Here is a 26190-nt window from a genome sequence, read left to right on the forward strand (position 1 = left end):
TAATTGGATGCAGAGATGCATTAAAAAACTGATTTCGTCTGCTGGTTTACTTATGGCTATCAAAATGAGTATGAGCTGTGTAATTTGACCTCAATTTTTTAATTAGTTTAACAAGAGGAAAAGAATAGAATATATAATCACAATTTTACCGTTTTCTAGTTATATTTTCTCACAAAGAACACAAAAACCAAATGAAAGTTTACTTACATTTTTACTGCTTTCGAAAGAGTCCAAACTATGATTAAATAAAAGATGATTAATAAAGCCAAGCCATATAACCTAAGTAACACTTTTAAATATGACGGCAAACAATCTGCTACAAATATTCTTATTTTTATCATTATTTAAATAATATCGAAGCTTGCTTATATTGTTTCACTATTTATAATTTTTCATCAGATCTTGGACGATAAGCATTTCCACTGTAGAACAAATTGTCGTTTAATTCTTAGTGATAGAACAGAAATGCACAGGGTATGAAAGAAGTTGTGAAAGTTGAGACTGGACAGATGACTTGGCAAAATGACACAAAAAGTTGAATGCGGAAGAATCGCCTAAATCGTGTCGGAACTTAAGGGCCGTTGTGTATGGTATTATCGACAAAATTGGATTCCTTAATTTTTTCGATACAAAGATTGTTTGTCTATTCAGTCCGGTGTCACGTCGAAAACTGGTTTTGCGGTGTACACCATAACTCAAAATCTGCTGGACTAATCGTTGATACATTTGCATAATTGTTTTTCACATCACTCTACAAGTAACTAATGGAGCTTTTATTTCTTGGTCGATTTTCGAACTCTTCGTAGCACTTTGAAGCCAAAAATCGATGAAAATGCTATTGAAATAATAATAATATTAATCATTTTGCAAAAAGCTCTTGTAGTTACCTGGACAATGATGTGAAGAAGAAAAACTGTGCAAAATTCAGTACGATTGGTCCAGGAAATTTTGAGTTACGGTTTACACCGCATTTTGTCGAGGTCCCTCCTGAAGATTCACTTGTTCAATTTGTTAAGATATAGTTGTCAATTGATTATCAGACAGATCGCAGACTATAGGAAGTAAATAATTGTAATTTATTATTTTGTAACCGGGATTTGAAGCTTTCTCAATTTCTGCATGACGTCGCAAAATTTCGTTGAACTGAACGTTTTAGCAATCCAAGATACTGAAAGCTCAGCAATTTGAATATAACCCATTTGACAGGTTTACTTCGTTGAAAATCAGCTTTTGAAGTTGTCAAATTCTCAGCTCAATTACTGAACTTTTGGAATTTTAAGATTGATTATGTAATTGTGCTGATAATTTCAATTATACTTCATTTTCAGCAAAGTAGGTCTGCCAAATTCTATATGCATGGTTAGTGGAACAGTTGGGTAGGATAGTATAAGAAGCCCCACCAGGCTAAGATGTCAGATTTCTTTTCCAAGGACCACATAATTATCTGAAGCAAATAAATAATTGTTTTTGGTTTTTTCATGTGCTGCAGAACAGCAACTAATACAAACGTTTCCAAAAAAGGTAAGCTTCTATTATTGTTCTGTAAGCATTTGATTTAATTTGAAATAGTCAGATTTGTCTGAACTGTCTGACTACTAAATATAATGTAGGAGAAGCTTTTTCAATCCTTGGAGTGGCTAGCGACTAACAATACAACTCTATAACATCCACGATAGTAAGCACCATTATTAGCAAAATAGCGAAATAACGTTTTATACCATGTTCACACTACAGAGTTAAAACATGTTATAATAATTAGCAACAAGAAAAATGTCATCGAGATAGCGTCTAAACACGTTTTTACTTGTTATGTGAACGTAGTATTAGCCACTTGGATCTTGAATAATTATAATGTTATTTTGTTTAAGCTAAATCGAGGATTCCAAAATTGTTTTAAAAATATAAATGCATCAGACTATTAAATGGCATAAACAGTGAATTCAAGTAACCTAATTGTACGGTTTTTACCATTGCCGTGTATTGCCGTTAAGAACGCAGTAATGCAAATGGCAGCATCATGTTACCGGAAGAAGACAAAAATATGTCATGCTCTTCTTGCGCATACTTCGTTATTTTCAATCCTCTCTTCGGCTTTCTTCTGGATAAATATGGCTCTCTTTGCTCGCAATAAAGATGGCAATAAATAAACCAGTTTTATCAGATAAGAAAGACAAGCACCATCGAACTATATTTACCTGTATTTTTGATTTCTCTGTTCTTTTCTTCTCTCTTCACGCTTGGTTCCAATTGCTCATCGAAGAGTTCCAGGAGAGCACATTTGGATAAATCGAATCGATTATTGCATATTCAGATCAAAGTTGTTTTTGCGAATTAAAATCAAAACTGCAGTAAGAATTGTTTTGATTATTTTCTTTTACATATCGCTATGAGAATAAGTGGGAATATTTAATCCCTAATATAAATCAATAACATATTATCACGAATTATTGCCCATATATCTGACGTATCACATCACATCAAAGAATGTGCATAACGAAAAAATTAGTTTTTTTCATTGGATAGATCCAAATAAATGACAATCGGATGTAGATCGTAAAATGCACTATTTTATAAATTTTCTTATTTTCACTCCCAGTTCTCAAATTGAATCAGAATGTTAACTGCTTACAAAGTAACACCATAAATTCCCTGAGCAAAGATTAAATAAAAGATTTTAAATATACGCATGTCTCCTATATAAATAAACTCACACAAAACATCCAATCAAAAATATTTTAAAATTGATTGCGAACGCAACGGTGATCAATATATTTGTTCCTAAAAATATATTACACTGATAAAAATATAACAGTAACATCTATTAATTTTACACATAGATTTTTGCAATTAGCGGCTGCATATGCATACTATTTACTCGCACATAGATCTGATGAGAAAAATATCAATACATACTATTTTTGCATTGACATTTTATAACTTCGGCACATAAAACATAAGTCTATAGTGTCACGTACATATAATTTATGTTTAAACTTGTTGAATTCTACAGTTTGCACTTAAAATTTATGTTTTGCGCTTGATGAATATACTCTTTTTCCGCATATAATTGCTAAGTGCGGGTAACAAATGGATTGTACAGTCAGATTATTTTGAGTGTACTAGGACGCTCAAAATTTTCATTTCTGTTTTATTGTACTTATTACTTTATTTATAAAATCGTGGAAATTTTGTTAGCAAATAAAATCGTTCCAATCTGTATTGATGCATTACAGAAAGATATCTGTATTCTCTGTCTGCCGCAGCGCAAACAAAAATATGAAATAATGTGAACTTAAAATGATCATTCTGTCAAAGTTTAATTTTTTGTTTGACCTTTGTTTATCTTTTATTTAAGCTTCGCGGAAAAAACGTGTACAATTTTAATTCGCAGAGTGTGATCTAACCTCTATTTATAATTGATATTTATTCTAAACTTGTGAAAATTCGCTTGAAACGAATATAAATATACTCCATCCGTGTCGGCAGGTATCGTGTTCAATTAGAATGACATTCACAGTTCATTTTGAATTCAAATTGAGATATTTCAACCAATTTTTTAACCAAAGTTTAAAATAACTATCATGGCACCAGTTACAAATGATGGTTCAACCACCTCAAACTTATTTTCTTTTGTGCATTGAATATTATGTCGCTACAAAATGCTGTACATCATCGGCCAACTGTAAACTATCCACCAAGTTCTAAGTTCAGAAACATATCGGTTACATGTTGACAAAATTGTTCTCACATGCTATGGAACTAGACATATAACGAATAAAAGCTATTTCACTGCAAGAAAATATCGGAATGAAAACAATTCTCCATGTTGTCTAATTCACTCATTTTCTTTAACATGAATTTGTTTTTTTAACATTGTCGTGTATCGCAGATCAGAACGCAGCCATATAAATCACAGCATCGTTTGGTTAAAGCTTACCAAATAGTTTAGGCCGGTTTAAAAGTTAGTCCAGTTTAAAAATAGTTAGCACGCGTTTGAGCTTACGGCTATCAGTGTTCTACGATCTCAGGACTATCATTCGAAAGAGTGTCAGTTGTAAGGGACCTTATTCGAACATTATATCCCAAGCAAACAGAAACCTTGGTTTCATCATTAGAACCGCAAAAGGATTTACCGATTCATACTGTTTTCGATATCTGTATTTCTCTCACTGTTGTTATATCCAGATTTTTGCCTTTCTCGTGTAGAAAGGTTATGCAATCACTCTGAAAATCGTCAACCTAATCCCATTCGACTCAGTTTGTCGAGAACGGAAAAAGTCTGTATGTGTGAGTGCGTATGTATTAGGGTGGGGCAAAATGATGGTTTTTTCAGCACAGCACTTTTTTGGTTCCTTTTGGGGTTCCAAACAACTGTGCAAAATTTGGGGTCGATTGGTGTTGACCCGGCGTAGCGCATTGCGATTGAAATTTGTATGGAGATTAGTATGGGAAAACCTACATTTTTGCATTTTTAATTGTACAGACTACATTTCTTCCTGTAGTGTGCCAACAAATAGATAGAAGTATAGTCCAGGATATGCTGAACAACTTTGCCGAAGGATGTATGGTGTTAGAATGTCTCTAAGCCAAGTTATAGCTGTTCAAAGTTCGATACATCGAATTAAATGCCAAAAATCATTTTTATTGCCAACACTGCCGGTGTACCAATGGTATTTCATATAGCATTCCAAAATAACATTATATATTTTAGTTTTACCACATTGATATGTTTGGATGAATTATTCAAAAGCTTTAGCTCAATTTCATGAGCGTAGGCAGTTGAGCAATGGGGCGTAGTAAGGGAGGGGGGGACTTTAATATGTAGAAATTCGAACTGAAATGTTGTCGAGTTGGAATGTTCAGATGAATTATTTCAAAACAATTACACAATGTCCTACGCATAATAGTAACGATGAAATAAAACATACTGTATCCTTTTGCCTTGACTTTTATCAATAGAAGTTACGTTACAGACTGAATCAATTGATGTCGAGATGATATGTCAGAGGATTCCATTGATTATGTTTCAGTTTAATAAGCACTATGATTGATGGGATGCTCATTTCTATGCTGTTTGATCACGAGGTGTGAAGCTAATTTCTGGATTTCAACATGAAATCCACCAGATCCCTACAAAAAATTTTGCTTCAGGTGATCTAACAGCATCGAAATGAGCATCCCATCAATCATAGTGCCTATTAAACTGAAACATAATCAATGCAATCCTCTGACATATCATCTCGACATCAATTGATTCAGTCTGTAACGTAACTTCTATTGATAAAAGTCAAGGCAAAGGGATACAGTATGTTTTATTTCATCGTTACTATTATGCGTAGGACATTGTGTAATTGTTTTGAAATAATTCATCTGAACATTCCAACTCGACAACATTTCAGTTCGAATTTCTACATATTAAAGTCCCCCCCCCCTCACTACGCCCCATTGCTCAACTATCTACGCTCATGAAATTGAGCTAAAGCTTTTGAATAATTCATCCAAACATACCAATCTGGTAAAACTAAAATATATAATGTTATTTTGGAATGCTATATGAAATACCATTGGTACACCAGCAGTGTTGGCAATAAAAATGATTTTTGGCATTTAATTCGATGTATCGAACTTTGAACAGCTATAACTTGGCTTAGAGACATTCTAACACCATACATCCTTCGGCAAAGTTGTTCAGCATATCCTGGACTATACTTCTATCTATTTGTTGGCACACTACAGGAAGAAATGTAGTCTGTACAATTAAAAATGCAAAAATGTAGGTTTTCCCATACTAATCTCCATACAAATTTCAATCGCAATGCGCTACGCCGGGTCAACACCAATCGACCCCAAATTTTGCACAGTTGTTTGGGACCCCAAAAGGAACCAAAAAAGTGCTGTCCTCGGTTAATGTGGCTATGATTACATTTTTCCATATAACAATGCCCCACCCTAGTATGTATGTGTGTGTGTTACTCATTTTTCTCCGAGCAGAGATGGCTAGACCAACTTGCCCAAACTTAGTCTCAAATGAAATTCTGAATTCCGGTTCCGGAGCTACGAGTTCAAAAGTGCGACCACACAGATGAAATTTATCAATTTCCAAATAAACTGGTACCACTATGATATCAAAAGGATGCAAAAATGTTTTAAAATGGATACAGAATTAAAATTATCGATATTTAATGCAATCTCAAAAAAAATTGACTTTTTTGGATTTTGAAATCCCCCCCCCCCACCCCCTCAGACCACCACCTCATCCAAATTAAAAGACCCACAGCTCAGTTGTGCTAATGCATTGAGTCGCTTCAAATAAAACTTTAGATTGCAAAAAAACAACGCAGCTGAATAGAACCATTTTTCATATGTAAGCTCAGGCCCCAAGCGGACTGGGCTCGAGAAGATACGACCACATGAATCCACTCGTAGGCGGCCCAACGTCAAGAAGTCCCCTCAAAACTGGCAATCTCGGAACTGGTTCATTTCGGTGACCTCCTGGCTACAGATATTGTTGAACCGGCCATTCATTCCGGAGTGTCCAACGTTCAAACAAATGTTTGTCAAAAATTATCATTTTTGAGATTCGTTGGTGTATGCGTATGGGATCTTCGAGACTATCAATTACTCAATTTTAGAAGTTTCATAGGGTTCAGTTGCCTTGTACTCGTAATTTGACATGATATATTTTTTTAATAATTCCCAACTCATTTGAAATAGGCAAATTAAGAGCGAGTACAGGCGCTGTAACCTCGGCTTATTGGCCAGGGCAAGGTGTAAATACCACTGTCCCATCTCAAAGGATCAAAGGAGTGACATAAACCTTCTTAGCCAAGTCACTCCCAACGATTTATTATATCCCCTTTAAACTGAAACGGTCGGTACGGTTGTCCCTCGTTTATTCCTCCTTTAAGGTTCAAAACAAGTCTTTAATTAAATTATTCATTGAATGAATAATTTAGTTTCCGTCTAATTTTGAAACATCTTCAAACCCAACTCTACACAGTAGGCCTGGCCATTTTAATATTCGCGACATTTGAAAATAAAGACAGACTTGTCAACGACACGACATGAAACTCGATGAAACTTTCCGAAGAAAAAGCGTCCGAGTCATTTACCGCCAGTTACCAGCACATTTAGTGACCCCTCAATGTAGCAAAAAAAATAGTTTTCCAGCAACACTTTCTTGTTTTGATCTTCAGTTGCTATGTATAGCAACGATAGCAACCATGTTATGTTTACACCACATAAACTTCTTGTCGGATATGGATCCCTAAAAATGTAAGTACCAGTTCGTCGAAACGATTCTGTGCACTTTCAGTACAATTTTTGTGATACTGCTCGGCGAAAGATTGAATCAATAAGTACACTTGACATAAATATAACCGGTGAGTACTTCAATTTGGTCTGATCAGATCAAATAATTTGAATTATTCTTCAATTGTGGAGTATCATCTAGGAATGAAAATGTTTGTCGGTGTCGGTCATGCAAGTGCAAATACGTCCACGGCAAGTTTTTAGTGACTGATTGGACCGGCGGAAAAAGCTTCGGAGGTAAGCACACCTAGTTATGAGCAAATAACTTCAATAAAAATGTTTTTTCGTTCTAGGTCAGATGATGAGCTGGTCCTAATCTCACAAAAGACGGAAGTGATTTTATACCCAACTACTAGTGTTCCAAGATCTACCACTGCTTCTACAGTTTCTTTATCACAACTAATCGTTCGTTCGGGGTTCACACACGTTCAATATGCACTATAGAGAGTATTGACAAAACTGTTAAAAGTGCAATGTAAAAAAAAAATGGATTGACGATGTGCATCCTAAGATTGACGTATTGAATTCCATCAATCCGTCCGTAACGGCCCGCTATTGGCCCCAAGCAATTGATTGGGAGCCACTAACTGCCCTGCAAAGAAAAATGCGTCGGATGAATTGCGAAGGACGTGACAGTTAAATCAGAAGTTAAGGCGATCAAGTAAGTTTTTTTCTATGCATATCGCGCACATTTCAATTAATTTTATTTTATTTTTCTTTCATACATACTTCCGAAGCCTGATGGCAAGCGATGGATGGCAAAATTCGGCTGCTCAGTCTAATCGATACTCTATAGAAAACATTAAAAGTCTTTCATAAGAGCATAATTGATGTCAGACTGCAGGAAGGGTAGTAGTGGCAGGATAAGAAAAATCTATCAGAGCAGAGCCAAGAAAGCATTTTGGAAAGTGCTCAATGAATTAATGGATATCACTCATTAGCAAATCAACAAAACAGTAAATTATCTCAACAAATTGTAGTTAATCTAACGGTTCTTTCCAATTGTAGGAAGTAATTGGTAGATGCTACGATATGCGGAGACAATACGATAAGAAAGTCTCATCTAGTGAGGAACTACTCAAGGCTGCTTTGAGCCGCGAAAATAATCTGTTGCTTAGTTTTTTTTTTAATTGTGACAAATTGGTCGGGGAGTCGATTTTGTATCGACATCCATCTCACCTTGCACGTTAGTAGGAGAACCAAAAGAGGGGAACGTAATATAATTGCGGTACTTAACTTTGTATATAACGGTAGCTCACAAGAGGCGAAACACTGCTACTGCTCTACTGATTGACTATTTAACGGTTAACGCGCGGACACAAAATAAGAAAAAAGTCCAGAACCTCAAAAAGGCGGATAAAGCACAAGATAACCTTGAAAGAGGACTAGCACTATTCTTTATCGCTATACACTGCACAGATAGGAAAGATCGACTTCAGACCGTGAGTCACAATACGAACGAAACTGAAATTTTTGTTTTGCATTGTGGAAAACAACTTCCTTCTCGTCGGTATCTTTATTTTGAACCTAAATATGATTTATATCTCTTCCACTATGTCATCACGATGTGACATTTTAATTTGCTCTCAACGGAAGCTATACGTACATTTTGTACCCTAATAACATTCTCTCAATTCCACTAATATTTTCTCTTCAATTGAATGGTCAGTGGTCAACGCTGATAACAGATACCATGTTGACTACGTAAAACTCATTTAAAATATTCGAATACTGTTTTTAATTTAAATCAACAAATAGATATTGGCGACATATTCCTGTGGCCAGACGTGTATGAAACACTGATCAGTACCGTCGTTGTTGTTGATAAAGTACACACCATTTTGCAACATAGTTAGTGTGTAAAGTGACTCTCAGTGCCTGGAGACCTTCCGCCAGCCGAAGTTAAGGTCAGATACTTCTGAAGGAAAGTGACAGTGACTTAAAAGTGTCGAACGGTCGTCCGTCATCATACTATCACGCTAATCCGAGTGAAGCCGTTGGAGAGCTGGAGAAAGTTCCCGGCAGGAGAGCTGGAAGAGTAAACCATCACACGGTACGCCAGCGACGAAAACCGGTGGCCATCAACCGTCGGAACATGCGGACAGCATCAATAGCGGCGGCAGCACGTGGAAGCCATCGTTGACGAATAAATGCAGTGACCAGTGAGATAAATAAAAGTTTTCTTCTTCATTTTTCTTCTCTAAAATTAGTTTTTTTTTAAATTAATTTGTTGGACTTTTCTGTTTGCCACATTTCTTGCGTGCGCCTCTGAAATTGTTTTCAGGTTGTGACCAAATCGTGGTTAGTTGTCGTGGTTATCCGTTGCCGACCCTGTGAGGCTGAGGTATTGTTACTGAGCTAGCCGGCCATTAGTTACAGGTTAACCTGGATGCGAGTATCTTTAAATCAAGTACAAATTTGTACAATCGCTACAACCGTTGTAGTTCTTGCGATTTTAGAGACGGCAGTCTACTGTTCTGAATTGTTCACAAATTAAAGGTTGTACAGATTTCTGAAAATAGTATAAACATAAGCGCACTAATCAGAAAATGTCGGGAAAGATTTTTCCGATTCCAATCGAAAACATCACGACTCACGTACTGTTACAAGTTTTATGTTTTTTCCACCAGATTATTACTATCGATTTTCAAAAAGTAACGATTTGTTTAGTAGTAATTTTTTTCTCTGCGTAACCAGGGGTTGCGTAGTTTTGAGAAATAAACAACAAAATATTAAGTGTTGCTAGTTTAATACAATTTCTAGTCAAATGTCATATTTGACAGTACCAGTTACCTAAGTCACTGAGGGGTGATCATATTTGTGATACACTTTTAGAATGCTAGTGTCTAGTCGTGTCGTTGGACTTGTCCTCTTCCTCATGGTTAGAAAGTATAAAAAAATTGTTTAATATGCTAATTTCATCCATTCCATTCATCTTATTTATTTTATTCTATATTTTCATTTTTTTTTCCTTTCGTGAATTAATCGGGGAACGTCCATTTCGTGGTCAAATCACAAAATAGTTCCGAAACCACAAGTCCTCAGAAAATTCCAAGAATTTTGATAACCATACCCATATACGAATTTACGAGAGATAAATCAATACGTCTGGTTCATTTTTACAAGATGCGTTTCTGTCCAAGTCGGTTAAATAGATCCCATAGTTGTGAGCAATTCCGTTTTGTGGGTATCCGGGTACCCATCCCGGTCAATTACTGAGTAAAAGAGATCAGAAGCTTTTCTTCAGAACCCCTTTTCCTTGCAATCAACTTTATTTGCCCAAAAGCTATGCTTGGTTATGTTCTAAATAAAAGTCGCGTACCCTGTCTTCTAACTGTGTGAGCCTCAAAGACACTGAACATAGATTGCGATTGATAAAATCAGGTCATGAATTAGAAATTGACTAATGCATAAAATTTTGAGCTCTGTGAAATAGCTCCCGTGCAAATATTACAATCATGCCACAGAAAACTGCCTAATATGCAATTTAATACATACGGGGAACATGCCATCTGAGCCAAGATATTCTGATTCCTGATTCCTGTTTGATATTGGTTGATTGAGATAAGTGAAGCTTTGCACTGTCCATAATCGCAAGTCAGTCCCATGTTTCCTATCTACATGGGACTGACTTGCGATTATGGGCAGTGTAGAACAGCTCAATACAGTGGCTATCGGCTTTGATTACAACTGAACCCGTCTCTCTGTAAACGAAGTGAAACATTAATTGAAGGCAAATATGAACCAACTTTACAAAATTATTCTATTCTTTTTTCGAAAAGTGGTCCAGCTGGAGCGGTAAAGCTAGATTCTCCAGCTATGGCACCCCTAAGTATAATGTATGAAATAGTTTTTTTGAAAATGGTCGAACTGAAGACATGGTCCTAGGCTGCTGGGATCAAGCTTAGGGGCTTTCGGGGGTTGACTATTAATGATCCCGTGGGGTTCGTATGTTTGCACTTAAGAACGCGTTTGTAAATTAGTAACTGTTGTTGTTACTTAATCACCAGGGCGTTTTATGTATGCGAGATCAAAGGCGTAATGATCACGATTACAAGCTTGCGTCTTTGATCAGATTTGTATTATCGCGGAAGAACGCGAGCATTTCTACGTTAATGTTTCTGATCGTGTCGACGTTTTCGTGTCACGTATATGTAATTTCGCGTATTTGAATTTCCTTTTTTAACCTTGAAGCCTTTCGCGTAAGATGGAACGATTCATGATCGCGCGAAAACACGCGTTTATATGGTCGCACCGAGTTTATGATTACGTATTAACATAATTGCCTCGGTGATTTTAATTTAGCATCTATCTGTTCTTCCAAAAACCATATTACTTTCAAACATCAATATCTCACCTCATGCTTAGTCCAGCGAGACTTGGTTGACTTGTCCCCTTGCGAATGGTCCGAGAGATCATCGTCCGAGGTATCCATCGTTGTGCACCAAAATTGATCCTATCCACAACACTCGTGTGAGTAGGTTCCCAAGAGTATAACAAACTTTCAGCTGGCAGGATATTTTTCGATTTTCGACCTTCCCGGCACTTCCTGCCCGCTCCCTCTTCAGAGAGCTATCACACTTTTAGCTATCTGCAACCACGGACCGCTTCTTAATTTATTCAACTACGCACTTTATTCCGTAGTTCTTCCTCAGGTTCGTTGCTGGTCCGACAAACTCTCTTCTTAAAAACTATTGTACAATACAGAAAACCTATACGGGAATTATTACTACTCCCATTTTCTCTCTCACTCGTTCTTCTACTCAATTGGCAGCATTCCGTCTTGTTCACGTGTGCGCCACCACTTCAGCGGCAATCATCATTCATGGCACGGTGCGTCTCGATTCTACCCCGCCCGTGCTATCGGCAGCCGTATGGCGAGGAAGAGTACACATGTATTATAGAACTAGGGATGTTCACTCCGCCATCTAAGATTTAGATGTTCTATGTAGGTTTTAAAAAAAAATTAAAGTAGCACACAAAAAGTAGTCTTATCAAACCACCCTTTCGTAAAGTTACATTGATTTACTATAACAAAGAATTACGTACTAGTATCCACTAGTCTTCATTTCACCAGACATCCCTAGGAGCCTTCAGCACGCACATATGGATATGTATTCAATGTTTAATTATGCTTCCACGGCAGATGTTTTGTTTTCATTCTCCTGCACCTCGCGTGTGGCGTTTGTCCTCGATCTCTTCTAGGTAACCACTCTTCTACGGGGCGCTTTTTTCGTCGCTGCTGCCAGTCTCTCACTTCTTACTCACTCACACACATCACACCAACAGCAGCGGCAGGAAGAACCATTCTATTTCCCGTCATATAGAGAAGCACCTATGTACTTCAGCGCTATGCGAGGGTCGCTGCCATCGACGTCCCCTTATTTTTTGTTCGGTTCCTTTGGCAGCAAAACAATAGCATGGTAGGGATTGTCGCGCAAAGGGTGCTACTATGTATTTTTAATTCCCTGTCGTTTTCGACTAGCACCACGATTCGAAAAAAAATCGTCAAAAATTACAAGTGGATTTAGAGCATATTACAAAATATATTCGGGTATCAGAACAACAGATTAGTAAACAGTTAAACACGCGCACTTTGGAACTTTTTTATTGAAGGCTACGATGAACCACCCCGAACAGAGTTCGACGGCTGAAACCACACGCAATTTGTTCCACCGTAGGAGCTCCTTTGTTTATACAGAAATTCACACAATCACGTTACTGTTTCATCGAAACTAATCCCTTTCCTATGCATAGTACTTTGACGAACAAATCAACAATGATATTACGCACTTTTCCGTTGATTTGGCCGGATTAATATCTAAATTCAGACACCCGTTCCGTAAAGCTCCTTCCTTGGCTGGTCCAGCCCGTGTGTTACTTTGCAAGTTTCAACCTCTTTCGACTAGCAGCAGTTCTATGAGTTTGACGAGCAAACAAGCGATGTTCGTTTGTCGGCTGCTTGCCGTTTCAATTTTGACATTCGCTAAAGGCGGCGCGTTCCAAAAGGCTTTCGAGATTCGAACGCGCGAAAACGAAAAAAATCAAAACAGAGTAATAATCAGCATGTTTTTCGGAATGGGCATAAATAATTGTGCTTACAAAACAATAAACTTCAGACGCGATTCGCTGGTTGGGCCACCCCTAATAAACATCTTATGACTCAAGAGCCTAACGACCTGTTCAGGGTATCATCCAAACAATATGTGGAATCGTTGCACTATATGGATTAAAGTTCGTGAATATTTTTTTATTAGGGACGGCATCTGTCCAACTAACGAATTTGATTCGCTAGTTGGATCGACTGACAAATGTCAAAAACTCTCTAAAAAGATTGATAGATAGGTTGTCAAAGTTAATTTGACATGATATTTTGGCGTTCAGATGTTTTTTTTTAGTTGGACAATGGTCTAACTAGCGGAGGTCCAACTAAAAAGCGCTCCATTTAAAGGACGATTCAGACGATACATCAGCTTCCATCAACGTCAACGGAACGTCACCGTTCCGTCAGGATAGGTTTAATACTTTTCTCTTGTTCCCGTTCACACATGCCGTACGTTAAAACGTTCCGTGCCGTTGATGTTGTGTGTGAATACTTACATTTAACTGCATGTAACTAATCTTGACGTTCCGTACCGGTGACGGAAGCCTGATGTATTGTGGGAATCGTACTTCAAACTTGGGTGTAATCAAGAATTAAAACAGGCCGCATATGGGTATATGAAGCTCTACTGTAGATCCGCGTTGTTGTTATCGTCTGAAGTTCAAATTCAACAAAAGTTCTAACAAACATTTATCTAAATAGTAATTAAACTGGTGATACTAGGATAATTTTGCAGAAATAATATATTGCACAATATCAACCATTTCTTCTAAAAACAAAAATGACCGGATGTAGTTTCTATGAACAAATTATGTGAAAAACGCTTAATGACGGCGCCAATGGTTGAGTGGTAAGCGTGACCGCCACTCATTCCAATTTGCCTGCGTTCAATTCCAGCCGAGGTCGTTGAAATTTTTCTGAGGCGAAAAAATCTGTGGTCAGATAGTGAAGTCACCTCTCTGGCGTCGGTAAAGAAGAAGTGATCCAACTTCTATACTCTTACTAACAAAAATACCCTCCTCCTGTGATACTTGTGGAGTGCGCAGTAGTATATACGGCCTCTAGCAAAAGCAAGTATCGGACTAACCATTCCTTCCCTTTCCTTCCGCGATCTACAGCCTGGCCGGCGCCGGTATTGATCAATACTTTAGGATTACCAGAAGTTGCACTTTGAAAGATGTTTCGCTACTCCCAAGCATAATTATCTACTTATTCTCTGTGTAACTTCAGCTAGTTCAGATCGATAACGGAGTAGCAGCCAGGGGTGGTCGCACAAGCTCAAGCTCAAATTATGCGAAAAACACTTAAGTTGCACCCATAAAAAGGCGGTCAAAAATCACGTAACCATAATATTTGAACTTAAATACAGGACTGTCCCGCTGTACGTTTTCCAGCTGTTTGCGATGTCAGGAAATTTAATTTCCACTTTTTAAGCATTATCTGCGTCGACTCTTCAACTGCAAGGTCTAATTAAAGTTTAAGCAAAGACAAAGTTAAGTTTAAGTGGACGTCCGACTCCATGCTTTTTTGAGAATAAGTAAAAAAAACTTAGAAGATTCAATAAATACTCACGAGATGAGTGAATTCTACTCAAATTAACTCATTTTGACATCTTGCTTTATTTTTAACCCTTTCATGCCCAACTTTTTTCTAGTGTATGCAGGGTTTCAAAACTATTTTTTATTTAAAACGGTGAATTCAAGAAACTCGAAAACCCTTTTTTCATAAAGGTAGGTGCTTTCCTTGCAGTGCTAGAAGCAGCTCAATTTTTACCTTCCAATGCTCACTACAATTCTCCTTGAATATTTACAAGAGTCCAACTGCGTGGAAAACGTAGCCAAAAATAGTCTAAATTGATTAGTTTTATCAGTTTTCACTAATATTTCAACATAACGAAGTTATATGAAAAAAATCATTTTCCGTCGTCAACGTAAACTGTCCCTGGCAGCACTGCTCCATCGAAGTTCAATCAGACTAATTGCAATAACTTCAGTTCTAGAGCTGATCCTTGTAACTGTTAATACTTAAATGAAAGCCAATAGTCACATTTATTAACCTTACTTGTTTTTGTGAGAAAATCTTGCCTTAATCAAAAGTTATAGCTGTTTAAAAACGTTGTTGTCCACAAACAACATGGGCATGAATGGGTTAAAATTTAGTGCTCTGGCCAAATTTTGAGTAGTTTTGAATGAGCGTGTATGATACGATTTCTGTAAAGCACATATTTTGCACTGGGCTGAAAAGCCTTTTCGCGGGAACTTGAATTTGTTGATTTCGTTCTAGGATAGGATCCGCCAGCTCTGTCCCCTGTTTTTGAACCAATTCTGAACCAGCTCGTGATTGGACGAAAGTGACATAGGCAAACCTTCGGCTTGGAAACTAAAAGTACTAAAGGGCTGATTGGAAGTGTTGTCATATTGTGATATCAAACATAAAACGACGATTGTTAACTGTGTTGATTTTTTTGTTTTCCCGAGATACCGCTTTCTTTCTATAACATCCGTCTGTAATTATGAAGTGCAAGCATTATTTGGCAGACGAAATCAAACATATTATCCAGAACTGAAGTTCCGGTAGCGCGGTTATCGTGGATTCTGTTCTGTGTGCGGAATAATGCGGAAATGGCTCTTTTCGAAATCAACAGGCTGTGTAGCGTAAGTATGAAAATGTTTTGAACTTCATGTAAATTTGTCTTTGTTCCAGTACCGAGTAAATTGGAAGTACTGAGCAAACAGGGAGAAAGTTATCCTGGAATTCGCTTCTTGTTCTTCCTTTGGTATTATCGATACAGTTGAATTTTACAGTTTTCAACTGAATCGATCATCGGTGTAAATAGGAGCGTGTATTTTCTACTGCTGTTTTCTCCGAAACGATCACATGTAGTACTGGAACAAACCTAAACATTGCTCCAAAACAAAAATTAAACCTTGCAGAAAAGTAGTTTTAGAATATTTAAAATAAATCCGAACAGAGAAGATTATTCTTGTGACAGAGGTTGCTTGACTCAGAAAGCAACTTACAAAAATGAAGAGGCGTGAAGATATTTTTTGTAATATCCAACAACGAATATATATTATTTTGTTTTGCTGTATTCCGATGGAAAAAAACGTTATGATCGTTTAAATGCGGATATAAAGACTAAATCTTTGATTTTTCCAGAAGCATGAAATTAGTACATAATGTAGAATATTTTAATCAGAATAAATATACGACCGAAACAAAACAAATATTTTGGCAACATTGGTCGAGTGGGGGTATGTCGTTTTCAACAGGGATTAGTAAAATATAAGAAGAAGCCAGCTGGCGGATCCTATCCTAGATTTCGTTGACATATTTCACCAGAGATGCCAGATTTGCAGACAAGTCTGCAAATTCGCAGACTTTTAATTTAAGCTGTAGATTTTTTGGATGACGCAGATATTTGCAGATTTTCTAGTTTGGTTGCAGATATTTGCAGATTTTAAAGTTTTGTTGCAGATATTTGCAGATTTTTGAATATAAAGGCTTTTGGTTACACTAGCTTTCCTAACATTTTTTGTTCTTCCCAGACTTTTAAAATTATTATTGCAGACATTTGAAAAAAGTACCTGGCACACATCCAAAAAATAATATTGATTTTGAAATCAGAAAGCCATCAAAAGTTTCGTTTAAACAGATTTAATATGAGTTTAGATAAGCACTTCTTTATAATTAATGGTGAGTAATTCCGTCAAATATCAATGCTTGTCTACTCATTCGATTCATCTCTATAGATCAGCTATTGAACGATGCTTCTGCAACGAACGATTCCTTGCAAATTGTCGACCTTCGAAACCCGGCGACGGGAAAACCGACAAAATATATGTTTCACAATAAGGGTGACGAACTGTACGAATTAAATTGTTTTGCCGAGACTAATCGGTCTTGGTTTATCAATGAATCGGTATGTTCCAATGGGCGAATCTATCTACCCAGCCGGATCGATCCATTGTTTTTAGTAATTCCGTACCTGGAAAAGAATTGCAGCAGTAAAGCGATCCCACTGGAACATGTGTTGATCGATGATGACTTCCCTCACACCGAGAAGCTCGTTGACTGCGTATGTAAAGGAAATCAGCTGGCTTTGATTGCCGACGAGAAGAAAGCGGGCAATGTTCGTGCTTACAGGTACAACGAAGAGAAAACGTTGGATTGGCTCCGAAGGAAATGCATCATACTGGAAAAAGCCTTGGGAAATGAAAGTAAATCTGCTCGTTCGCTAAATTTTATCAAAGAGGAAAAGGAAAATGACCGCCAGGAAGGAGAAATGTTATCATACGCACATGGAATTATTTCGGATTATCTTAGTTTAGCGCTAAGTAAAAAACTTGCTACTTTTATCGGTTTTTCGGAGGAAAAATCGACCAATAAACGCAAATCCACTGCTGAAGTAGACACGAATCAGATTAAAAAAATTAAGAAGGAAGAGAGTATCGAAACAACGCCGATCAAAAGCGTAACAGCAGTTAAGAAAGTGAGCGCCAAGTCTAAGGCTCTGGCTAAAGCGGCATCGGGAACAAAGGGTATAGCTAGTTTTTTCAAGAAATAATTATATGTTGAATTGTTTTAACGTAACTAAGCTAACTTAAAAAGTAATCCAATATATTGTGGCAATACACTTGATTGGTTTAAAATCAGCTCTTTAACTAACGGGTGGTCCTGGCACGCCTTGCTCCTGTTGTTGGCATAGAGAAACCAGACGTTCCTTTGAGAAAAATCTTTCAATTATAATGAATTCGTAAAACGAATTAGTACTTTTACCTGTGCCCCCTGAAGGATGTTCATAATCACGACCACTTTTTGCTTAACATGAACCATACGCTTGAAATATTCGTGCAATTGAGGGTCATTCTCAAAATTTAGATTTTTCATCTCCGCCGATAAACCATCCAGCTGCTGACGAAGTTCCATCTGATTGAGCCGTGCACTACGAATGTTGCTGTCCAGATCGTCAATAACCGGTTTGAACAGGCGAAAAAATCCCTCGGTCAAAATGTCACGGGTGGGGTTCTCGCACAGGTTTTCTGTATTGTCGGTGCGCTCCTCATCGTCATCTTCGATAGAGGTGACGGAACTGTCCGAGCGGTCCTCGTTCATGGTGGCCTCACTGGGTTTGATTATGCAGAATTGTTTAAAACGTGCGATTTTTTTTTAATAATCACATTAATGTACAGTGTTGCATTGAACAGAAATGTTTGTAATCAAAACATTTTTTTGACAGATCAAAATCTAAGATACCCGAGCAAAACGTTTCCCTTCATACACTGATAAAATCAAGTACCCATTAATGCGTAGAAAACTACTCATTTTCAATAAAAGTGGAATAACCCATTAAATGGGTAAGCATTTGTACCCATAAATGAGTACAGACCTTGTACGTCAACCTGGGTATGTTTCACCCATTATTTTTCGCAGAACTGTTACAACAAAATGCGTAAAAAATACCCATTCATGAAATTCGCGCCAGGATGAAAAATACTGTTAATAGAATTATTTCTGAATTAAAAAAAACCCAAAATAACATTCATTTCACATTATTGTTTCCTTATAAAAGTAGAGGAATCTACATAGAAATCCTATTCTAAAACTACTTAACAAAATAAAACCGCCAACTGGATATATATTTGATGGCTGGATCTTTTGGCTGCTCTAAAAATGCCGAACTGGCGCATATTTTCAACATCCTCAGTAGTCTAAACAAACGTTGTTTTCGGAGCATTGCCGAAATGTTCCGTTTCCGCCACGGACTCCGATGCAGGGCGATAATTTGCAGGTTCCACTACGATCCTTAGTTTGCAGGTTAACTCGCTTGAAATAATGTTTAAGGATTTTTCACCCATTATCAAGATCAATATACATTGCCATTACCTCATCGAGTAGTTGTAAAATGGATAAAAAGTACTCATTGTTAGAAACAAAAAATACCCATTTTTTGACAGCTCGAATAACTTCCGAAAATGGGCAATTTGAATACATAAAATGGGTAAAGTTTATTTACCGTGTAGGTTGAGAATATGTACCAAGATGATATAGCAAGGGTGTCCACATTGTTTCACAATTAGTTTGGTTGTCTTGCTGCCGGTGGAATCGAAAAATTTGAACAAGAAACCAAAAACCGCATCATACTCCGTTTCGATTCTTTAGTTATCTAATTCTCAAGTGAAATAATCGAATCAGTCAAATATATTTGGTTTGCTAATCTTTGGAGCATAATATCAATATATTCTCGGGCCAAGAGACGCTACGCCCCTTGCATCAAGGTTTGTTCTAAAGAGACTAGAATAACATAGAGACGCCATCTTAATTCAGTGAAAAGAATTCATCTAGCAACCAGGCTACAGGTCACAAGCAACACTGCAAATGTGCAAGCCTCACAAAACTTGTTTGTTGTTATTCCGTTTGTTTCTTCTAGCCAATATAAAAATCTGATACGACTTCTGGTCTGCTGAGTTTCTCAACCAGCTAAAACATAGTTATATCCGCAGGAATGGTATGTTGCAGCAGCAAAACCACATTAAACCAAAATTAATTGTTTGCATCATTTGGTATTCGTTACCCTTATACTGGATTTCGTCCTCCTATCAAACCAAGCCATGTTCTCTTTGGCGCTTCTAAACACGATGATAATGTAACAAATTTGGTTTGAGGATTTATTTTTTTAAATTTTTAGTAATTTTAATGAATTGCCTAACACTACTTCCTTCAAAACAAAGCCACATAATGCTAAACATTTACGATTGACAACTCTCTTGTTCGTTTGGAATGACATTGATGGTTAAATTGGATTTCCAAACGGTACAAGACGTCTCTCTGTTAATCTAGTCTCTTTAGTTTGTTCTATTGCTTGTGGCAACACAAACTGATTTGAACGGATTTGACCCGCACTGCGTAACGATTTATTTTTTCATAGACCGGTTAACTCGGTTGGCCTGTCTAGGAGATGACCATCTTTATAACTTGCTACGCATCCCTGTCAAAAAAATGCGGACGAACATGGTCAGGCGATTTAAAAAAATTACGTTTGACTCAATTCGCCTGTGCTAATTGCCCCTAGGAACGAATGCAATTTTCGAATGCGATTTAAAGGCAATTTCAATACTTAGACAAATTTTCTGGCGGCTGAAATGGACTTGTTTTTGCGTTTTTCAAACATGGCGTTTGGCTTAATCTTAATTTTTTTTAAAACAATTGGCGTGTTCTCGCTTATATTTTGTTTGTCTAGTGCACTTCATTTAACCAACGACTGTGGAAGATAGCGGAATCGTGTGTAAGTATAGTGGAACAAGATCTCTGACCTAAAGTCTTAATGAAAGTCAGATTGTTCTGGTGTGCAATACCAATTTCACTATTGATTCTTCCTATAATTTGGTGGTGATTACCTACACTCAAAAAAAAGTAAACTTTATGCCTATTGATTTTACACATAGATTTTTGCAATTAGCGGAAGCAGATAGACACTATTTGCTGGCACATAAACCTAATGTATGCATTTACAAGACATATTAATCTCACATTCACATTTCATAACTATAAGGTACATAAAACCCGATTCTATAACAATACGCACATATAACTTATGTGTGTGCATACTTAGTTTATACAGTTGACACATAGAAGGTATGTGTGCGCGTGATCAGGGATGCCAACGGTACCGATAAACTACATTTTTTCGGTATATTTACATTTGCACAAGCCGTACAGCCCGCTACAGCGACGCATCACTACAGCTCTTGCCAGAACGGTAGCCAAACCGAGTACATTTTCCCGTACAGCAGTAGAATACATTTTTGTTTTGCTGCTGAACTCCGACTGCTCGGTGAGAGTGTGGCGTAGTAAAGTTTGTTCTCTCGCTTTGTACATTTTTCTCTGTATAGTCAAAGGGAGAGGCCCGCACACGAAAGCGTTGATGCCGGCCGTGGCGTCAATGAGCCGCATTCATTGTCGTCATTTTTGAATAAAAATATTAAAAAGATTGAAAATATTAAAAAATGTAAAATAAGGAAAGAGAAGGTATGTGTGCGCGTGATAACATTAGCATTTCTTCTTCACATGAATTTTAAGTGGTTTGAAGCAAATAGAATTAACGTTTGGTTTTTTTCAGTGTAGTATCAGTTAATGTGAGTAGATAATGAATCCGAAAATAAGTAATATTTGTAATTTTTATATTAGGCAATTAAGGGCGATTAAATGGCGCGTTCCCTGGGAGTTTTGGTAGGGCGGCAAAAAATGGCGGCGGCAAATCGCCCAAATGTTGCTTTTGAAATAGCCCCCTAATTGCCAGCAATTTGCTGGCAAATTGAAGGGCAATTAGCGCATCCGAGTTGTCAAATTGCCCCCCGTTAGTCAGCAACTTGCCCTTTTTGACTGGGATATAGCAAAATCAAATCAATGTTCTTGAATTAAATTTTTGACTGGGATATAGCAAAATCAAATCAATGTTCTTGAATTAAGGAACCATCAAAAATTACGTCACGCGTTTAGGGGAAGAGGCGGTACGACAAGTTGTGACATATGGGGAGCGGGAGTAAGCTAGATCCTTACGTAACATGTTTTTACTGAACAAAAAAAATATTTCGAAGAATTTGTTATGTAATGGAGGAGGGGGGGGGGGAAGAGAAATTTGTTATAATCTCTTTTCCCAGTATAAATATCAAATTGTTGTTATTGAAACTACAATGTGTTGGTTTGTTCCTTTAGTTGATTGAAATGCGTACCGAAGACAACGGCTATGAAATAAAAACAGTCCAGACATGTATTAACAAACAATTTACTTTATTTCAGAGTTGGTTTACAGCTGTTCGACGACTTTTAATTTGTATTATGATTATAATTTGTGTCAATCTATAAATAAACCCTGCAAAAATGTGTTTATCAGTGAATATGCATAACACAAACAATACCTAGTTATTTTTACCAGCTTCTCAAACAGGCATCTTACTTTCGTCGATTTCCGCCACCTCCAGCCAGTATGGTGGCAATCCGAATGAAGATATTCATTGTGTCCATATAGATTGACATAGCCCTATAGAATATTTCTATTAAAAAAGGATATATCTCCCCAATGCAACTTTAACTTACGAATTAACTGGATCAAACGGTCGCGGCGCATACAACGGATATAATTCAGCTCGCTTCACGATTTTCTGCGTGTCGTACAGCAAGAATCCGCTGAATAAGAGGAGGCCTCCGTACAGCGAAAGTGAAGCTATTCCTGCTCCAAGTGCCGTAGTCGGCGGTAGGAACATCGAAGCCATTGACGATGCGAATACTACACCCAGACCGATGGCCAACGGTCCACCCATGTAAAGAAATTTATCGCTCGGAGCACAAACAGCAACCGTGGAAAGTCCTCCGACGACTCCAGCAGTGTACCAAGCAGCGCGAACCAATATTGGTCCTCCGATGAAGCAGATGGGTGCAATAACAGCTCCAAGGATAGCAGAGTGTGCTGCCCATGCTATTTGTTTAGTTCCAAACCCGGGGCTGTAAGGAATCGATTGGGCCAACATACCGGAACCAATCATCACAGCTATTGTTCCGATAATGGACTATAATGTAAATGTAAAAATATTGTTGTATGAATCTAGAATTAAAATGATTCATCCTCACCATCCATCCGTTTCTCGAGACCAGATTCAGCAATGTAGGATTACGAAATACTGCCATTGCACTAGCAGCAGAAATTGCCAGCGAGCCGCCAAAATATATGTACGTATCACGGATGCGCTCCCGGACAAACTCGGGCCAGGCGTGAGCGTTCTCAAGCGTACTGGTGCCACTACCAAACCCTAGTCCGTAGAAACACAAAGCGCCAATACCAAGTGCAGCACCACCGGCAAGAGCACCCTTTCCTAGAGAGTAAGCATTCGGTCCTGGAGGAGCCATTGCACGCTCGCGAAGAGTTTGCCGCTCGGCACGAGCCGTCCAGCTAGAACCTCCTCCCTTCACTTCGCGAGCATAGTAACGTACCAGTTGGGGGCGCTTTGGAACTTGCTGGAATGCGCACTGCACCAGTGAAGTCGTCGCGAAAGTTCGACCGCTGCAAGCTAAACGGGAAAGCATTTTCGCCGGCTTATTCTGAAATTGTTTGTCAAAAGAAATTTCACTCGTTTTAATATTATAAAGAAATAAAATTGCTTAACATCAGTAGTTTCTAGAATAATCATAATGTACATTTCTCAAAACAAAATGCGCAAGATTATGAAAAATGATGCAATGCTCGAAATCATACTCACCGTATCGTACGAAAAAACAACTCGATTTTTGTTCGATTGTAACGCAATTCAAAACTTCCTTCTGGTTTACAATTTACCCTACACTTTCTTTATATTTTGTTCAAATAATATTCAGCAAATATTCGCAAATATTTTCCGAATCTTCTGAATGTTGTGATCGCGTTCCTCTTGTCGTGTGAGAATTCTGATGCGGCGTAGAAATAGAAATGTCAATCGTTATATAAATACATAAACTACTACGATGATATATTGAATCCCGAGTAGAAAGATGTTAATAAATAGAACATAACGTGTTAGAAATACTTGATTGACGCTCTAGGGTAACGGGTATTCTGGACCACTATCATATTTTGGAACACGACTTCATTTTCTACTAATTACCCGAGGGGAACGTCACTTTATAATAATTGTTATATTTACCGTTTGGTTTTGCATTAATTCGTATTTTTCCGGTAATTTCAGAAAATTTAATCAATTTTCTAAAAAATTCGGAGAATTGCAACAAATCTATCCAAATTCAATCCAATTCGACCAATTTGATGTAACTAGAAAAACTCTAGAAAGAGAACTGTGGAGACTCCATTTTAGATCGATTGGATTCGCGTTTAGCTGTCAAAAAACGAATCCAATCGAACATTGCCTATCCTTATAACATTGGACGTGTTGCCATACAATGCCGGGGCATCCCGAATAGAAATGTACAGTAACAAAATCATGATTTTCACTGTGACAGTACAGTAATTTTACAATAATTTACAGTAAGTTTTAGTGTTATGCTACAATACAAAAACAATAAACTTTAACGTTTTTACAGTAAATTTCAATGTAAAATAGACTTTTACAGTGAAAAAGGGGGGTGGTTATGTATCTTAACATTAAAAAAATCAATTTTTCTCCATACATTTTTTTCTCGAAAACAGTAAAATTTAATGTGAATGTACTGTATCAGCTTTTTGCTGAACAGTGAAATTTATTGTTACATGAAATTTTATTGTAAATCTACTGTGAGAACTTGGCATCGAACAATGTTGAAACAGTAATAACTAATATTTATTGTTTTATGATTGTTTGTAGGGTAAATGCTATTGTAAAATTCTATCCGGGATACGTTGCCAAAAATGCTGTTTTTCTCTCCGCAGTTCTCTTACTAGAGTTTTTCTATATGTAACTGGCAACTCTGCGTACTGAAAATTCCATTTTTTGTTTTGATTTGTTCCTGGCAATTGTGCTGCTGGAAATGTTTTGTTTAGATTTCATCAAGCACTTACACTGTTAAAACCTGAACGTCGAGCAATTAATTTTTTTCATGATATATTTCAAACCATCCTCGGTCATTCCAAACCATTCTCAAACAATGTAGGAAATGCTAATCCAATCGGAAATAACCAATACCAATCTTTGTCAATCTTCATTCATCTGATACAAAATCGTATTTTACAACATATTATGTAGATGAAATATGGGGCATTTACCAATCGAAACATTCCGATCATCTTTATTCAATCTCTTTAACCCTCCGGCACTCGCGCCGTTGTATTTTATGCAACACTTTCCGAAACTCTAGCGAAATCTTCCAGCACCAGCGGCTGCTCATTCGGGGAGCCAATAGCGCGAGTGCCGGAGTACTGTTGTTTAATTTTCAAGCCTAAAAATGGAATGGTACGAATAGTAAAATGACTTTATATGCGTTAAGACACGTTTTGTATGGAACAAAAGTACAATGTAGTATATAATCAATCAATACAGGATACTCGGAAGATATTGGACATGATAAAGGATTTTATTGTTGTTTAAAATTTATATAAATATTTTCGATGTATTTCAAGAGATTTTACTCGTATTTTATTTCACAAAAATTATATGGTACAGTCGTGATTCGCTGGTTGGACATTTTTACTGGATCGTTTTTTAGTTGGACCTCCGCTAGTTGGACCATTGTCCAACTAAAAAGCATCTGAATGTCAAAATCTTATGTCAAACTTACTTTGACAATCAATCTGACAATTATTAGAGATGTGAATAGATGTAATTACACTACTAACGTCTTCTTTGGAGAGTTTTTGACATCTGTCAGTTGGTCCAACTAACGAATCAAATTCGTTAGTTGGACAGAGGTGTGGCTCAACCAGCGAATCACGACTGTATACTATACATGTATAAACAAAATTGCGCACTTCCCACCAACCTGGACTCCACACTTTCAAAGTGGGAGTGATCTTAAAACTGCGAGCTGTGAAAACACATGTATTTCAGGTGATGGAGATGGAATTTAAAAGAACAATTCTCGACAAATATATGATTAGGGCCTAAAAGCCAACTGTCAAAATTCACTTTGAGTGGAAATTCCGAACAAACCGTTGTTCGCCAACTCCAGATGTTGGTAGTAAACAAAAGAGAAAAGTTTTCTCTTTCATTAACTGCTGTGAACTGTGTTTGGCCATTAACGGTTTGTTCGGAATTTCCTTTCAAAGAGAATTTTGACAGTTGGCTTTTAGGCAGTAATCATATGTTTGTCGAGAATTG

At 37.3% G+C, this 26190-nt stretch overlaps 4 protein-coding genes and 1 long non-coding RNA gene across 7 annotated transcripts in view; 2 read left to right on the forward strand and 3 right to left on the reverse strand.

Annotated features, from left to right (window-relative positions):
* Positions 1 to 13271, reverse strand: part of LOC131685671 (myb protein) — a 62687-nt gene extending 49416 nt beyond the window's left edge. For 2 of the 3 annotated variants that reach the window (XM_058969549.1, XM_058969547.1), the window contains exon 1: positions 11669 to 13271. In XM_058969549.1, coding sequence (XP_058825532.1) covers positions 11669 to 11746 — 78 coding nt within the window. In that variant the 5' untranslated portion in view covers positions 11747 to 13271. The remainder of the gene's footprint in view (positions 1 to 11668) is intronic. The other variant, XM_058969548.1, reaches the window with a different exon arrangement.
* On the forward strand, positions 7214 to 7966 carry LOC131685673 (uncharacterized). Its single transcript, XR_009304857.1, has 3 exons — positions 7214 to 7382; positions 7454 to 7548; positions 7605 to 7966. It is a non-coding gene; the product is annotated as an uncharacterized LOC131685673 (long non-coding RNA).
* A 3725-nt stretch (positions 13272 to 16996) lies between the features above and the next one.
* LOC131685676 (ribonuclease H2 subunit B) lies at positions 16997 to 18066 on the forward strand. The gene is made up of 2 exons (XM_058969555.1): positions 16997 to 17110; positions 17167 to 18066. The coding sequence occupies exons 1-2, from the start codon at positions 17077 to 17079 to the stop codon at positions 17979 to 17981; spliced, it is 849 nt and encodes a 282-aa protein (XP_058825538.1). The 5' UTR covers positions 16997 to 17076; the 3' UTR covers positions 17982 to 18066.
* Positions 17963 to 18652, reverse strand: LOC131685677 (SNAPIN protein homolog). The gene is made up of 2 exons (XM_058969556.1): positions 18194 to 18652; positions 17963 to 18137 (listed from the first exon to the last, which is right to left on the reverse strand). The coding sequence occupies exons 1-2, from the start codon at positions 18527 to 18529 to the stop codon at positions 18075 to 18077; spliced, it is 399 nt and encodes a 132-aa protein (XP_058825539.1). The 5' UTR covers positions 18530 to 18652; the 3' UTR covers positions 17963 to 18074.
* Positions 18653 to 22183: 3531 nt separating this feature from the next.
* LOC131685678 (growth hormone-inducible transmembrane protein-like) lies at positions 22184 to 23878 on the reverse strand. The gene is made up of 5 exons (XM_058969557.1): positions 23668 to 23878; positions 23042 to 23509; positions 22511 to 22980; positions 22347 to 22454; positions 22184 to 22286 (listed from the first exon to the last, which is right to left on the reverse strand). The coding sequence occupies exons 2-4, from the start codon at positions 23492 to 23494 to the stop codon at positions 22367 to 22369; spliced, it is 1011 nt and encodes a 336-aa protein (XP_058825540.1). The 5' UTR covers positions 23495 to 23509; positions 23668 to 23878; the 3' UTR covers positions 22184 to 22286; positions 22347 to 22366.
* Between the last annotated feature and the right edge of the window lie 2312 nt (positions 23879 to 26190).

This window comes from Topomyia yanbarensis, chromosome 2, assembly GCF_030247195.1.
Source record: "Topomyia yanbarensis strain Yona2022 chromosome 2, ASM3024719v1, whole genome shotgun sequence".
NCBI lineage: Eukaryota > Metazoa > Arthropoda > Insecta > Diptera > Culicidae > Topomyia > Topomyia yanbarensis.

What these genes read in the sequence shown, in the direction of transcription:
- LOC131685676 (XM_058969555.1), top strand. Translation starts at nt 17,077, where the DNA reads ATGAGTTTAGATAAGCACTTCTTTATAATTAATG. An exon ending in GCACTTCTTTATAATTAATG is followed by an intron (nt 17,111 to 17,166) that starts GTGAGTAATTCC and finishes TCATCTCTATAG; the next exon opens with ATCAGCTATTGAACGATGCT.
- LOC131685677 (XM_058969556.1), bottom strand. Translation starts at nt 18,529, where the DNA reads ATGAACGAGGACCGCTCGGACAGTTCCGTCACCTCTATCGAAGATGAC. An exon ending in ACATCCTTCAGGGGGCACAG is followed by an intron (nt 18,138 to 18,193) that starts GTAAAAGTACTA and finishes TTTTTCTCAAAG; the next exon opens with GAACGTCTGGTTTCTCTATG.
- LOC131685678 (XM_058969557.1), bottom strand. Translation starts at nt 23,494, where the DNA reads ATGCTTTCCCGTTTAGCTTGCAGCGGTCGAACTTTCGCGACGACTTCA. An exon ending in TCTCGAGAAACGGATGGATG is followed by an intron (nt 22,981 to 23,041) that starts GTGAGGATGAAT and finishes TTTACATTATAG; the next exon opens with TCCATTATCGGAACAATAGC. An exon ending in CCGTTTGATCCAGTTAATTC is followed by an intron (nt 22,455 to 22,510) that starts GTAAGTTAAAGT and finishes AATATTCTATAG; the next exon opens with GGCTATGTCAATCTATATGG.